The sequence below is a fragment of the Notamacropus eugenii genome, chromosome 1, assembly GCF_028372415.1.
Source record: "Notamacropus eugenii isolate mMacEug1 chromosome 1, mMacEug1.pri_v2, whole genome shotgun sequence".
In the NCBI taxonomy this organism is placed as follows: Eukaryota; Metazoa; Chordata; class Mammalia; order Diprotodontia; family Macropodidae; genus Notamacropus; species Notamacropus eugenii.
Window position 1 is genome coordinate 512,774,966 of NC_092872.1, and position 15,738 is coordinate 512,790,703.

General features: G+C 38.7%; 1 protein-coding gene across 22 annotated transcripts in view; it reads left to right on the forward strand.

Moving 5' to 3' along the window:
- Positions 1-15,738, forward strand: part of BCAS1 (brain enriched myelin associated protein 1) — a 154,036-nt gene that overhangs the window by 10,073 nt on the left and 128,225 nt on the right. For 19 of the 22 annotated variants that reach the window (XM_072633502.1, XM_072633504.1, XM_072633503.1 and 16 more), the window contains exons 2-3: positions 8,018-8,094; positions 9,278-9,356. In XM_072633502.1, coding sequence (XP_072489603.1) covers positions 8,023-8,094; positions 9,278-9,356 — 151 coding nt within the window. In that variant the 5' untranslated portion in view covers positions 8,018-8,022. Of the gene's footprint in view, positions 1-8,017; positions 8,095-9,277; positions 9,357-12,263; positions 12,439-15,738 lie in introns of those variants that run through there. The other 3 variants (XM_072633510.1, XM_072633518.1, XM_072633520.1) reach the window with 1 other exon arrangement.

Here is a 15,738-nt window from a genome sequence, read left to right on the forward strand (position 1 = left end):
AGGTCTACCATTCTGTCTTCTAAAGCCCTCAGAATAAGTGTGCACAACCTTAGAATATCTAGGGTTTAGCAATACATGAAATATTGCCTACTCTTCATCGTTGGCAGTTTGCATCAAGGGCAGACCTGGAATTTCATTTTTGTATGAAATATGGAAGTCTTTATCAGGAAACTCCCTCTACCATGGAAAATCTGCGACTGTTCTGCAACTTCTAATCTTCCAGAGTTTCCAGGGGGCACTGAGAAATTAAGTGAAACACCTGGGTCACACAGCCATATTTGCCAGAAGCCAAACTCTAGTCGACCCACTCCTTCCTGACTCCAAGAGTAGCCCTCTGCAACAGGCAGAAACAACTTCAAATAGTAACAGCAAAGGACTACTCAATAGATATGGATATGAGAGAGACGGACAGAAATGATAAATTAAAATAGCAACAATATCAAAGGCATAAAGTAGGGCAATGTAGCACTAGAGGTCTAGAACCAAGGAACCCATTCATTACTATATGCAGATCTCTTTAGCAACTTAAAAGCACCAGAAATACTTCCCAAATGTTGACAGCATCATCCCCATCCCTAAAAACAAGCTACTCCCATTCCTTCTCTTGAATAGCAGCAAATCATTCCTGTGAATTCAATAGCTCCCAAAGTAGAAGTAAAGTAACCATAATGATGATGATGACGACAATGACGATGACGATAAATAGTAGTAGCAGCAGCAACATTTATATAGTATTTTAAGTTGGTAAAGTGCTTGGCAATATTGTCTCATCTTCTCATCCCAATAGCCATGGGGAACAGGTGCTCTTATTATCCTCATTTTACAGTATCCCCATTTTTACTAGTAAATGTCTGAATTTTAACTCAGGTCTTCCTAATTCCAGTTCCAGTGCTCTATCTACCATGATACCTAGCTGAAGAAAAAAGTGCTACCAGTTACCTTCATCGATCTCCATCTTACCCCTATGATTAAAAAAAAAGAATGTGCTCTATAGACTAGAGCTATTTTCAAGAAGACACCAATCATGCTATTGTAAAATCACAGTTTGTGAAATCACAATATTGGGCCTTTAATGCAATGTGGTACCACAAAAAGACCACTGACCTGGAGTCATAAGGACTGCAGGATTTAGAAGAGCTAGGCTCTAATCTACCTACTAACTTTGTGACCTTGGACAAGTCATTCTTTTCTCAACTCAATTTTTTCTATAAAATAAGGATCATGACATAGATACTATATTTTTTAAAGGGGCAGCTAAGTGGCACAATAGATAGAGTGCCTGGCCTGGAGTTAGAAAGACTTATCTTCCTGAATTCAAATCCAGCCTCAGATACTTCCTAGTTGTGTGACCCTGGGCAAATCACTTAATCCGGTTTGTCTCAGTTTCTTCTTCTGTATGATGAACTGAAGAAGGAAACAGCAAACCACTCTGATATCTCTGCCAAGAAAACCCCAAATGGGGTCACAAAGAGTCAGATATGACGGAAACAACTGAACAACAACAACTTTTAAGGAAAGGGGGAGACTGTAGAAATCCATTTCAATTCAATCCATCAAATATCTATGAAGCGCTAGAATACCAAAGCACTGTGCTAGATGTTGGGGGTACAAAATCAAAAAGATAAAATAGTCCCTGATCTCAAAGAGCTCTGTGGTCCGTTCCTCTCATTTTTGGAGGGTGTCTGACCGCCAGAACCCACCTATGATTTATTTGATGTAGGAAACTTCTTTGACCAAAGTAGTTTGGCATTTGTTCCACAAATTAGAGAATCACTGTGAAGTTAAGTAACTTGTTTGAGATTAATAGCAATAATAAATAGCTAACATTTATATAGCATTTACTATGTGCCAGGCACTGTGAAGGCTAAGCATTTTACAATTCTTATCTAATTTGATCCTGACAACAACCTTGGAAGGCAGATGCTATTATTATCCCCATTATGGAGTTGAAGAAACTGAGGCAAATAGAGGTTAAGTGACTTACCCAGGGTAACACAGCTGGTAAGATAAGATTCGAACCCAGGTCTTGCTGACTTCAGGCCCAGCACTACATCCACTAGGAAATCACTAGATTAGGCTTACAACACAGTGTCATACAGACAAGAGATATCAGGGTCAGCCTTTGAACCCAGGTCTTCCTAACTTTGAGGCCAATTGGCTATCTACCATGCCAATATGCTTCTTCAGGTGTCATTATGATGAGACTTAAAAATGAAACTGGAGTTCCCTGAGACAGTTTTGCAATTCCGTCCAAGCTCTGCTAGAATCCTGAGGACAGTGACCTGTGATCTAGAGATACAACTCCTTCCCTTCTAACCAGAGGATCCTTCAGGAATCTCTCCTGCCCCTGAGGCTAGGGGCCAGGGTGGGGAACCTGCAGTCTCAAGGCCATCTGTGACCCTCTAGGTCCTCAATTGCAGCCCTTTGACTAAATCTGAACTTCACAGAACAAATCCTTTTATTAAATCCTCAAGGATAAATCGATCAACCAGCAAGTATTTATCAAGATCCTCGTCTATATGGGGCACTGGGTATTCAAAGACAAAATTGAAACAGTCCCTGACCTCAAATAGCTTACCTTTAATCAGGGAAATGATATGTGTGTGTCTGTATGTCCATATATATACATACACATACACATACATATATACATACACATATACATACACGTGTGTGTGTGTGTGTGTGTGTGTGTGTGTGTGTGTGTGTGTGTGCATAAGCAAGGACAAGGTAATTTGGGGAAGGGGCAGGGAAAGTGGAGAGTAACAGCTAGGAGGATTGAGAAGGGCCTAGTGAACGTTGTACCACCTGAACTGAGCTCTAGGCAGCAGGGATTCTAAGAGATGGGAGTATAGAGTGAGGTCATTCTAGCCAGGGACAGCAGCCAGTACAAACAATACAGAAGGGAAATGGAAAATTGAGGGTGTAAAGCAACAGAGACTAAGGATTTAATGAAAAGGATTTGTTCTGTGAAGTTTGGATTCAGTCAAAAAGGCTGCACTTGATGACCTCAAGGGTCACATGTGGCCTCTAAGCTTCAGGTTCCCCACCCCTGCTTACAGTGTCAAGCAAGAAAAGGTCATAAAACTTGTCATTTCTGACCCTGAAAAGAAGCTTGGCCATTGAAAAGCCAAAAATACCAATTGTCTCCTGTACGTCTGGGCCTTGGGTATTCTGTCCCATCTTCCTATCTCCTTTTTGACAAAGGGCTTAAAGACCAGGCTGTGATTGGAAATCTGACAGCCCTCACCTTGTTCCCGCAGAGCCCAGCTCCCCAACCTCATTCCCATAGCCATGTCAGATTTAATGGAATCGTTTCTGCTGATACTAAAATTTGTCTATAGGTGGCAGTGACCTTTTATTTTTCCTTCAACATAAATCTACAACAATTCTTTCCAAAAAAGAGAGGAAAACCATTTCACAACATGTGAGCCATAACTGCTAACTCAAAGCAGTATCATTTGGTCCCAGCTTGCAAATGCGTAAGACTTGTGGCTTAGATTTTCCCCCCCAGAACCACACTTTCCCTCTAGGCTATGCAGAAGCCGTGTATGAAACGTAATACCCAAATGACTAGAACATTAGATAAGCCTGAAGAGAAAATGCAGCTCTCTATCTAACTATCTAACAGTTGTGCAATGGAAAAGTTACAGCCATACTTAACAAATTTCAAACCTCTCCCCTCCTCAGGAAGCTGGCAGAGTGTATCCTCCAACATTTTCTTTAAATGCAGTCCTCATATTCTGGAAGAATCTGTAAACATGGATTAGATGAGGTGGCAGAGTGAATAAAATTCTGGACTTGGAGTCAGAAGATCTGCAAATAGAGCCCGAAAGATTCTTAGAGACTATTTAGTCAGATATCTTTAGTTTATAGGTGGGAAAACTCAAGGCACAGAGCTGATTCAGATAAGGACTTTTACAATCCAACTCACTCTACAGGATCCCTTCCAGATAGGAATTTTCCAATTAGCCTGTCATTTCGCTGAGCCTCAGTTTTTTTTATCTGTAAAATAAGAATAATACAGCAAAATACTATAATAATACTTTTACAACCTACCTCAAAGAAATGCTGTGAAGAAAGTTCCTTGTAGAGCGTAAGATGGCATGGAAATGTGAATCATATCCCCTAATCGATAAGTGGTCTCATAATGTGACCACTTGGAGGGCATGTTCTGAATTACTCGTAAGAAGAGAAATGCAAATTAAAAGAACTCTAAGGTTTTATGGCATACTTTGTGACTGGGCAAAGATGACAACAAACTACCAATGACAGGAGGGCTATGGGAAGATAAACACACTCATACTTTGTTGGTGAACAGTGAATTCATCCAACCATTTGGAAAAACCACTTGGAATCTTGGGACAAAAATGAGAAACATATTTATACTCTTTGACTCTGTGATTTTGTTACTAAGCATATAGCAGAAGAGAGAAAAGAAGAAGGAAGGAAGGAAGGAAGGAAGGAAGGAAGGAAGGAAGGAAGGAAGGAAGGAAGGAAGGAAGGAAGGAAGGAAGGAAGGAAGGAAAAGAGAGAGAATGAGTTAGAAAGAAAGACACCTGCTATTAACATGTTGTTTCCCCAATCAGAATGAGAGCTCCCTGAGGGCAGGAACTGTTTTTACCTTTCCTTCTATCCTCAGTTCTTAGAACCATAGTTCCTGGTGGTGTACATAGTACACCTGGTACATAGTAAATGTAATGAATGTTTCTTGATTGCTCCATTAGTTAATGTATAACAAAGTGGGCAACCATCACCTGGGGCTTGGAATATGACTGAACAAGCTGTGATATATGAACATGATAAAATATTATGATCCAGTAAAAAAATAATAATACATACTAAGAAAGAAAAAATTCATTCATACAAAGAGAAATAAGCAGAACAAGAAAAATTTGCCCAGTGACTGAAATAATGTAAATAAAAAGATCATGAAATGGAAGACAAACTGAGTAAAACAAAGAATGACTATCATGGTTCTAGAGAACAGATAATGAAAGAAACTTCCTTCCTCTCTGCAGAGAAGAAAGGGACCAGGAGAGCTGAAAGTCACATGAATTTAAGACATGATCACAGCATCCACTGTTTTTATTTTATTACAAAGAAGAGTTCCCCTGGGGAAGCAATAGGTTTCCGGTAGTAGGAGCAAAGGACAGAGAATGGTGTGTTGATTATATATAGAAATGACTCATGGAAAACCATTTAATTATACATAAAACTTTTTTTTTCAAAAAAATGAGCTTTAGTCATTAAGATATTGTTAGATCCTCCAGAACCATAAACAAAATGAAATGTTATATAGAATTATAGGATTTAAAACTGAAGAAGGCAGCATCAAAGTCCTCCTTTATAGATGAGGAGACTCAAGTGTATAATGGTTACAAGGTTTACCCAAGATGTCATAGGTAGTAAGTAGCAAATGCGTTCAGGATTTGAACCTAGAGCTTTTAATTCCAAACACATAAAATCCCATCTTCCTGATACTTTTATACCCTATAAGGTAAGTGGCAAAGAAGCTAGAGTACTGGGCTTACGGTCAAATCCCAATTTAGACACTTAGTGACCCTGAACAAGTCACTTTAATCTCTATCTGCCTCAGTCTGCAAAATGGGGGTAATAAAAGTACCTATCTCCCTGGGTTGTTGTGAGAAAGATAATAATTACAAAGCGATTATCACAATGACTGATATATTGTAGCACTATGTAAATGTTAGCTGTTACATTGTTGCTGCCAAGTACAAATTGCTGGTCTGTTTCAGTTTCCTTATCTGTAAAATAGGGATAATAAGAGCACAGACCTCCCAGGATTATTGTGAAGATAAAATGAGGTGATATTGGTAGATCACCTTGCAAACCTTTAAGTGCTATATAAATGCTAGCAATTTAAAAGATTAAAAAATAGATATGTATGCTGTGTGCCTTTAACATAGATGACTTTTTTTTTTTAATGAACGAGGCAGAAATAATGTAGTTTAACTTGCCTTTGAATGTAAGAATGGTATTTAAATGAGTGGGTACTGATCATTGTGATACACCAGCAGGATGGTATGTAAGGGGAAATACAGAATATTTTCTTCTGAGTATCATAAACAACCTCATGAAATGAAATGCTGGACTTGAAGACAGAATACTAGCTTTCAGATCTCATCTTGGTTACCACCAGGAAATTCCATCTCTCCAGACCTCAATATTCAACCTTAGTTTTTTCATCTGTAAAATAAGGGGGTCAGTCCAGATGATCTCCAAATATCCTTCCAGCTCTAAATCTATCATCCTAGGATACCCAGAGCAACTTTAAATAGCTTCCTTCCCCTCTCTGGGCCTCAGTTTTCCCATCTATAAAATAAAGGATTGTATCAAATAATATCTAAGGCCCTTTCTAGGTCTAAATTCTTTGATCTCAGTAGCTTTGTTACATGGTACTTTCAGAATAAAAAAAGGTATCAATTCTCCAAATTCAATTACATACCAAATTTCCCACTGTGATTTAGCAATGAGGTTGGAATTTTTTGTCCTTTCCTAAATTCAGATTGCATACTATTTTTGTTGCTAGGTAACAGAATCATGCAGCAAGGATGAGAAACCTAAACTGAGTCCTTGGAGACCTAGTAGCTGTTTTCACAATAAATCAAAAGTTCTGCTTTCAACTCTACTGATACCACCTGAGCAGAAAATCTCTTGTCAAACCTGCTCAGCAGTAGATTCTAGAGATTCTAGAACTTAAGTCATTTAGCCTAGTGTGGTCATAGACACCCATATAGAAAAATTTGCTTCAGTTAGCAAATGTATCAGTCTTTTTTCCTCCCAACAATCCCACTCTAGACTTTCCTTAAAGTTATACCTTTGACTTTGCCCTTAAAGTATTATTATGGTGGTGAATTCTTTTTTCCCAGAGAAGGGCTACAATTAAGGACTAGAACTGTCTCAAATTCTACTAAACACATTCATCCAAAAATTGAACATAATTGAGTGTTCATACCCTGAGAATTCTATTGATCAGAGCACCGTGAAGGTGTTTGGAAAAAAATTATTATTTTGGATTAGGCCCCAAGAGATCTGGGTTCATATCTTAGCTCTGTACCTACGTACTACTCATTCGACCTTGGCTAACTAGTCACTTCCCTTCTTCGGTCCTAAGTTTTCTTTTCTCTAAAATAATGGGATCAGAAAAGACAGCCTTGAAAGCAAGAAAGGTTCTGTTCAAGGTAAGCTCTAATGGAGTGTATAAATTGCAAAATTTCCAGTGTGATCATTTGCATCTCAGAAATCAGCAAATGCTATAAATCAGGGCTTGATTTAATGTTTGGTTGATTGTCTAAGAGTAAAAAAGAAAAGGCAGGGAAAAAATGTTAATAATGCATGTTAAATGTAAAGGTGTGTCATATCTGCATTTTCCCTCAGAGAGCCTTAGGCTTTAAGTCTACCTTTCAGAGAAAGTTGATAAAATAAGATAATATTCATTAATGCAATTTACAATCTTAAACATATGTATATATATATATGTGTGTGTGTATATATGTGTGTGTGTATTTATATATATACATATATATATATATATATATATATATGAGTTAGCTATTATAGAGGTTAAATGGCTTGTCCAAGGTCACACATTTGGTAAAAAGCAGAATTGGGATTTGTATGCAGGTCTTTTAAGACCAAATCCTATATACTCTTTCCATCACTAAGACTACAGGATCATAAAGTTAATAATTTATCAGCATACTACTACTCAGGGGTCCTATGCTCCTCTTAATTTATGATTTTGTGATTTCTAAGGTTATTTCCAGTTCTGACATTGTATGTTATAAGGGTTCTTCTAGCTCTGACACCGTGTGTTCTGTGTTCTAAGGTTCCACCAAGATCCGATGTTCTATATAGTCCATGTTCTCAAATCCCTTCTGACTCTGTGAGCAAGAGTGGCTTGTTAGTTGAATTTAATGTGCAAGATTTCTGGGGGATTATGTTTTATGAAGAAATAAATAAGACTTCTGCTTGGTGTTTTTCTCTCACACAGCCACTATGGGAAATCAATTGAGTGTTCCACAAAAAAATGAAGAACAAATGAATGAATCATCCACAGACTCTTCACAGGTAGCCTGGAAACATTTCTGTTCATATGACTTGTAACTTTACTGATAGAATAAAATCTCCAGAAGTCCCCAAACTGAAATACTCAAATGAAATTGTCACAAATGAAATTCTTCTGAGAATTAGCCTAACGCTTTTCTTCTATTAAAATGCAAATATCCTTAGGAGGGGTAACTATAAGCTATTGCCATTTATACCTTACTATGAATTATCTTCCTGCTCGCCCTTGGGCCCTTTTATCCAAAACTGCTTTTTGATCATTCATTAATACTTGTGTAATCTTGGGCAAATTCTTTCCTCTGGCTGGGCAAATCACTTTCCTTATCTGTAAAATGGACCAATTTACTAGCTGATTTCCAGTGCTCCTTCTAGCACTGGCACTTTACAGTTCTTTAAAACTTCAATTATCATTCTACGAACTTATTTTCAAAGGAAACAAAGTATGGCTTTCATAAATAGAAAAATAAATTTAGACAACAAAAGACCATTTTCTACTAACTTAGCCTAGGATTCTGATACTGACGAGGGTGGACTAATTCCATAGAAAAGGAAGATCTGAGACAGAAGAGATATACTTCCCCTATTTTACAGTTTCATTCCTCTAGTCTTAGTTGCTTGACTATTGCCCCACTACTAAAACTGGAATCAGAAATTTTTGAACTGGAAAGAATTTTGAATATTATCAAGTTCAAAGTCATTATTTTATAGCTGAGTAAACTGAGACCCAGAGAATCTATGACCTGCCCAAAATCATGCAGTTAGTAACTACTTTCCATAAGAACAACTTGCATGTGACATTCCCCCATTAGGTTCCTAAGTCCCTTGAACAGTTGTCTGTTATGGTTTACTTCCCTAGGGCATAACAAAAAGTTTCTGGAAGGCCATCATTTAAATTAAGCTTAGCTGTGGATCAAGTTCATTGGTGGCGCTGATTACCACATGTTTTAATCAGATTCCTTTCCCCATTGGTGGCGCTGATTACCACATGTTTTAATCAGATTCCTTTCCCCATTGGTGGCACTGATTACCACATGTTTTAATCAGATCCCTTTCCCCATTGGTGGCACTGATTACCACATGTTTTAATCAGATCCCTTTCCCCATTGGTGGCGCTGATTACCACATGTTTTAATCAGATCCCTTTCCCCAAGAAGGATGATTCACATTAGAGTGTTTGCTATTTCAGGTTGCTCCTGAATTGGGATGTATTCAAAACGGGCTGCCTGCCACAAAGTCAGTTCTCATTGTTCAAGAGAAGAATGATGGTATGTACACACATAGCCCTGGAATGGCAACTAACCCAATTTACCAGACAAGATGGAACAGAAGGACTTGTATTTGTGTTTACACGTACATCCACACATGTAGTTTAAAAACACCAAAATCTTACATTTGTTCCCATGACTATTTAAGCCTGAAAATTTAAAGTAGATAAATAGCTCGCACTCATCTACAAATTTTTTTATTCGTTCAGTCAATACACATTTATTAAGTACCTACCAGGAGAAACAAAAAAAAGGCAAAAGACAATCCCTGGCCTTAAGGAATACATAGTCTAATCAAGGAGACAACATGCAAGCAAGTATGAACAAATAAATTATACGCAGTATAAAAAGGAAATCATTGACAGATGGAAGGTACTAGATTTAAAAAGACTTTTTTCTTTCTCACAACAATTCTGCATAGATAGTAAATGTATTATTGTCTCCATTTTATAGATCAGGAACCTGAAACTCATGGGGACAACTAGTGCTAGATCTATAACCAGGAGTTCAAATCCCAACTCAAATACTTACTAGCTGTGTGACCCTGAGTGGGTCACTTAAATCGCTATCTGCCTCAGTTTCCTCATTTGTAAAATAAGAATAAGACACCTACCTTCCAGAGAAAGTTGATGTGAGGATAAAATAAGATAACTTTTATTAATATATTTTGCAAATAAGTCTTAAATCACTATATAAGAGTTAGCTGTTATAGAGGTTAAATGACTTATCCAAGGTCATACATTTGGTAAATAGTAGAACTGGGATTTGCTTGCAGGTCCTTTAAGACCAAATCTTATACTCTTTCCATCACACTACCTTGCCTCAACATAGAAAGTTATTCATGTATTCTCAAAGGTGAGTTTGTTCAGTGCGGTGGAAGGTTTACCTCCCCACATTCTACTGTCATTGTAAGACTACAGGATCAGAGATAAAAGAGAAAATTCCCAAGTTCTAACCAAATTAGATTGGTTTTCTGTCAATCTAGAAGTTTCAATAAATGCAGCACAGAAAAGTGGAAAAGTGGAAAATCCAAAAGTGGATTTGAAGTCAGAGAAGGTAGGGTTAGACCCTCTGCTTTGCTCCCAGGCCATTTTTTGAGCTTCTGCACCAACTCTATGAAACAAGAGGCCTGGCCTGGATGACCTCTAAAAACCCTCCTGACTTTGGAGCAGTGATGCTTGATCTATAATCATCCACAATTCTATGTCACTTTCAATCTGCAAAATGCTCCCCTCACAGCAATCATGCATATGTCTATGTATGTTGTGGATGCCCTTAGCACAGTGCCTGCAATATGTCTTTGTTGTTTAGTCATTTCAGTCATGCCTGACTCTTCATGACCCTATTTAGGGTTTTCTGGGCAAAGATACCGGAGTGGTTTGCATTTTCTTCTCTAGTTCATTTTACAGATGAGGAAATTGAGGCAAGCAGGGTTAAGTGACTTGCCCAGGGTCACATAGCTAGTAAGTGTCTGAGGTGGCTGGATTTGAATTCAGGTCTATCCTAACTCCAAGTCCAGCACTGTATGTACTGTGCCACCTAGCTATCCCCACCTGAAATATAATAAAAAGTTAATTTATGCTTTTTGATTGATTGACTGGCCTGTGTTTCTGATAGAGCATGAGTTTACTTTCAGTAGGGATGCTTCCATGCTTTGTACTTGTATCCTCAGGGCCTAGCACAGTGCCTGGGACACGAATGGTGTTTAATATATTTGAGTGATTGATTTAATTTTAGACTAGAGCTGTGATTTCATTGGGGCAGCTAGTGCTGCATTGGATAGAGTACTAGACCTAGAATCAGGAAGACGTCTTCCTGAGTTCAAATCCAGTCTCAGACATTTACTAGGTGTATGACCCTGAGCAACTCAAAGCGGTCACAAAGAGTCAGAGATGACTGAACAAAACAAAATGATTTCATTAGTATAGAGAACTCCTACTGAGGAAATCCTCTACACCCATGCAAATTACCTCCTTTGCTATAACTTATAGCCTTAAAGAGAGCTTTCTGAGGCACCAAGAGGTTAAGGGACTTACTGAGGGCCATACAACTGGCATATGCCAGGTCTTCCTGATTCCAAGGGCAGGTCTCTGGCACATAGATAGCAATATATTATGGAGATCTGGAGCTTAACCAGGATCTTTTCTCAAATATTGTCCCAGTTTTGTCAACTGTGCTTAAAAAAATTGTTTATTTGAACCATTAGCAAGTGATTGATCCCTAGTGGCATGTTCTTTGGCTCAATTTTTGGAACCTGAAAGAGGGAGAGCTTTGGACTCTATTGTTAAGAGTTTAATGCAGCTAGCATGCTGAGGACCTAATAAAGTTCCTCTTAAGTAGTGTAATACAGTAAAAAGAGGGCTGGCATCAGAGCCAAGAAGACCTGTATTCAAGTGCCCTCTCTGATACGTATTGATTGAGTGACCCTAGGCAAGTCACATATAGTTTCTCAGTGCTCCAGGAAGCTCTTAAAATCTCTCAAGTTATAGAGAAATGTGCTACATTGGTAGAGGAGGATTCCTCATGCAGATAATTTGTTATATTGGTGAAATCACAGGTACGGTCCCAATCCTGCCTTTCTGTATCTGAATCCTTTATCTCGTAACCTTTATCTAGTGATAAAGGTAGAGAATGTGTTATTGGGTGATATATTTAAGATTAGGACTAGGAAAACCTATATCATATTGTTAGGTGTCTTGGGAAGGGGGAAAGGGAAGGAAAGGAGAGAGAAAAATTTGGAACTCAAAATCTTACAAAAAAGAATGTTAAAAACTGTCTTTACATGTAATTGGAAAAAATACTATTAAGTGCAAAAAAAAAATTAGGGCTACGTTAGGAGCAAGAGTTTTCAATCCTCCCAAGTTAATTACTAAAGACTGAGAAGCATATATAAGTGTCATGGGTAGAGAAGACTTAAGTCAGCCCAGGTGTGGGACTGCAGAGTGAAGGAGGCCTCTTGCCTTCCTGTTTTTTGCTGACTGAGTCACAAGCCTGATTCACTCCTCCCTGGTGAACCTGTTACTTTTCAAAGCTCCTCTGTTCCTATCTCACCCAGATCCTTCGCTGTGGGCTTCCCTGAGAGGTAAGGATTAGATCATTTCTTTCATTCTTACCTCTTTCTTTGCTTAACACTGACAAAAGTCCAGCCCCTCAGATATTTGAAGGAGATTCAAGAGAATATTGATAGTACACCAACAGATAAAAAAATTCACAGATCCCAACATTTGATCCTGATTTTCAAAACCAGCTTAGAAATATTTGGTCCGCTCTCCTTTTCTCCTTCCTGCTTAAATTTATTTTGTATAGATTTGGCCTTGATAGTGACTATCAGTTAAAGGCTCATTTCTGTGGATTTGACCAGCTCTGGCCCACTACTCTTCACCTCCCAAAGCTGATATTTCTGCCCTCCACATGGCTTATAGAGATCTAGGACTAAAGCAGAGTCTTATCTCATAAGTGATCCCAGTTTTGTCAACCCAAAATGCTTTCCCCTTAACCCACTAGCAAAGACCTGGTAAAGTCTACCCTGCCCAGTAAAATAGATCTCCTCCTAATCTAGGCCTCCAAATTACCAGCCCCTATGGTTACAGGTCTTAGCACTTCCCATCCCCCACTGGTCCTCTCCATATTCTGGGCTCTTCACCCTATCTCTGTTCTAACTGGTTCTCTGAAGCATATTTTCTGAGCTGGAGTTTTTGGCAACTTTCAACCTTTATGGAAAAATTATGTCTTGGATTTAAATCATATGGGCCCTGGATTCATGACTTTACCCTATAGATTTTTGTGGCTGTCTATCTTGGTTCTCTACCTCTGAAATGGCCCCTATTTCCTCACTTGTGGATGAGCTGAAGTGACAAAAATAACTGAGGGCCAAGAAAGCACAGAGCTCTAAACATAGTAAGGGTTTAATGTATATTTGAGGGGTTGAATAAATACTGGATACTTTTCCTCTGGCACCTAGGCAGCTAGGTGGTGCAGTGAAAAGAAAGCAGGGTTCAAATTCAGCCTCAGACACTACTGTGCACTCTAGGCAAGTCACAATCTCTGTTGACCTCAGTTTCCTCACCTGTAAAATGGGGATAATAGCACCTACCTCCCAGGGTTGCTATGAGGATCAAATGAGATAATATTTGTAAAACACTTAGCATAGTACCTGGCACATAGTAGGCACTTAACAAATCCTTCCTTTTTCCCTTCCTCTCCCACCCTCCCTCCTTCCTTCTTTCTTTCCTTCATTTTTTCTTCTGTTCCTTCCTTTCCTCCTTCCTTCCCTCCCTCACATTCTTCCTGTTTTCTTTTCTCCTCTTTCTATCCTCCTAAGGATCCAGTTATTTCTCTACCTTAAGATCAAGAGTTCTATTTAAAGTAATTCCACTTTACTTGGGTCCAACTTTATTACTCTTGATCTAAAAGCTCTGGTGGTCCACTATTACCTCTAGAAGAAAATACAAACTCCTCCATTTGGCCTTTTAAGCCTTTTATACCCTGGTTTCAGACTAGTGGGTCCTGAAGACTAAATTGATGCAGTCGTAACAATAACATTTCCCATTCACTACTGCCTTCAACCCCTCTGCCAGCAATTGAACAAGGTCATCTCACTGTACCCTTGGGCAGAGGTGCTACAGGGAATTTCTTAAAAAATTAACAACCACAAAAACAATTTATTTTTGTAGCTTGCCACATTCTTTATATCTTTAGTTTGCCACATTCTTTATATCTTTCTTTATATTTGTCATCGGATTTGGTCCTCAAAACAGTGCTTCACGATGGGCACTATGGATGTTCGTGTCCTCATTTTACAGATAAGGAAACCAAGACTCAGAGGCATTAAGTGACCCCATGGCCACACAGTTATTAAATGTCAGAAGGCAAATTTGAACCCAAGCCTTCATGATAAATCCAGCAACTATCTACTGCACACATTAGGCTCAAAACATCTCTAAATGAAGTTGGTAGGTAATCAATCATTCAATCAACCAGCAAACATTTATCAAGAGTCCACTCCATATGAGGCACTGGGGATACAAAGACAAAATTGAAACAATTCCTGACTTCAAATAGCTTATATTTAATCAGGGAAAAGATATGTGTATGTGTTCATGTATCAATACCAAAATATGTATGTATGTATATCCATACCAAAATGTGTATGTGTGTGGTGTGGTGTGTGGTGTGCATGCAAGTATAAAGTAATTTGGGGAAGGGGAAGGGAAAGTGGAGAGTAACAGCTAGGAGGATTGGGAAGGGCCTAGTGAAAGCTGTGGCACTTGAGCTGAGCTCTAGGCAGCAGGCAGCAGGAGATGGGGGTATAAAGGGAAGTCATTCTAGCCATGGACAATAACCAGTGCAAAAACACAGAAGGGAAATGGCAAATTGAGTGTTTGGAGCAACAAGGAGGCTGGTTTGGCTGAAATGTAGAGTCCATAAAAGGGAGTAATATGTAGTTAACCTAGAAAGTTAGTCTGAAGCCAGGGTATAAAAGGCTTAAAAGGCCAAATGGAAGAGTTTGTACTTTATTCTAGAGGCAATAGTGGACCGCCAGAGCTTTTTGATCAAGAGAGTAATGAAGTCAGACCCAAGTTTTAGGAAAATTGTTTTGGCAACTATGTGGAAAATGGATCAGAAGGAGAAGAGATTAAAGGCAGGAAAACTAGCAGGCTGTTATTGTAGTCTGAGAGAGGATGTGTGGACATGAAATATGGTCATTACCATCTTATGAATGAAGAGAAGGGGATGGATGGAATAGATGTTGTGGAGATAATCATTAAAATTCGAAAAATGAATTCATGAAGGAGAATGAAGAGTTGAAACGGTACAGCTGAATGACTGGAATGATGTAAGTCATCAATGGAAATAGTGATTTAAAAAAAAAGTAGTAGTTTTGGGAATAAAGAAAATGAATTCTGTTTTTGAACACCTTGAGTTTGAGGTGCCTGTGGGACAGCTAATGGGAAACATCTAAAGCAGTTAGATATGGGAGTGGCATTCTAGAGAGAGAGTAGGGATAATTAAATCCTTGGAAGATAAGAGAAAGTGTAGAGAGAAAAAAGAAGCGGCCCGCAACAGAGTTTTGAGGTAGATCCACAGATGAAAATGTTGTTATTCAGTTGTATTCAATTTTTCATGACCATACTGTGGACCACACTGTCCATGAGATGTTTTTAGCAAAGATACTGGAGTGGTTTGCCATTTCCTTATCTAGTGGATTAAGGCAAACGAAGGCTAAGCCCAGGATCACACATAGCTAGTAGGTGTCTGAGGTCAGATTCAAACTCAGGTCTTCTTGACTCCAGGCATAGCACTCCATCCAGTGAGCCACCTAGTTGCCTCCACAGCAGATGATAGGACATGAATTTTAAATGTTGCCAATAGGTCAAGATGA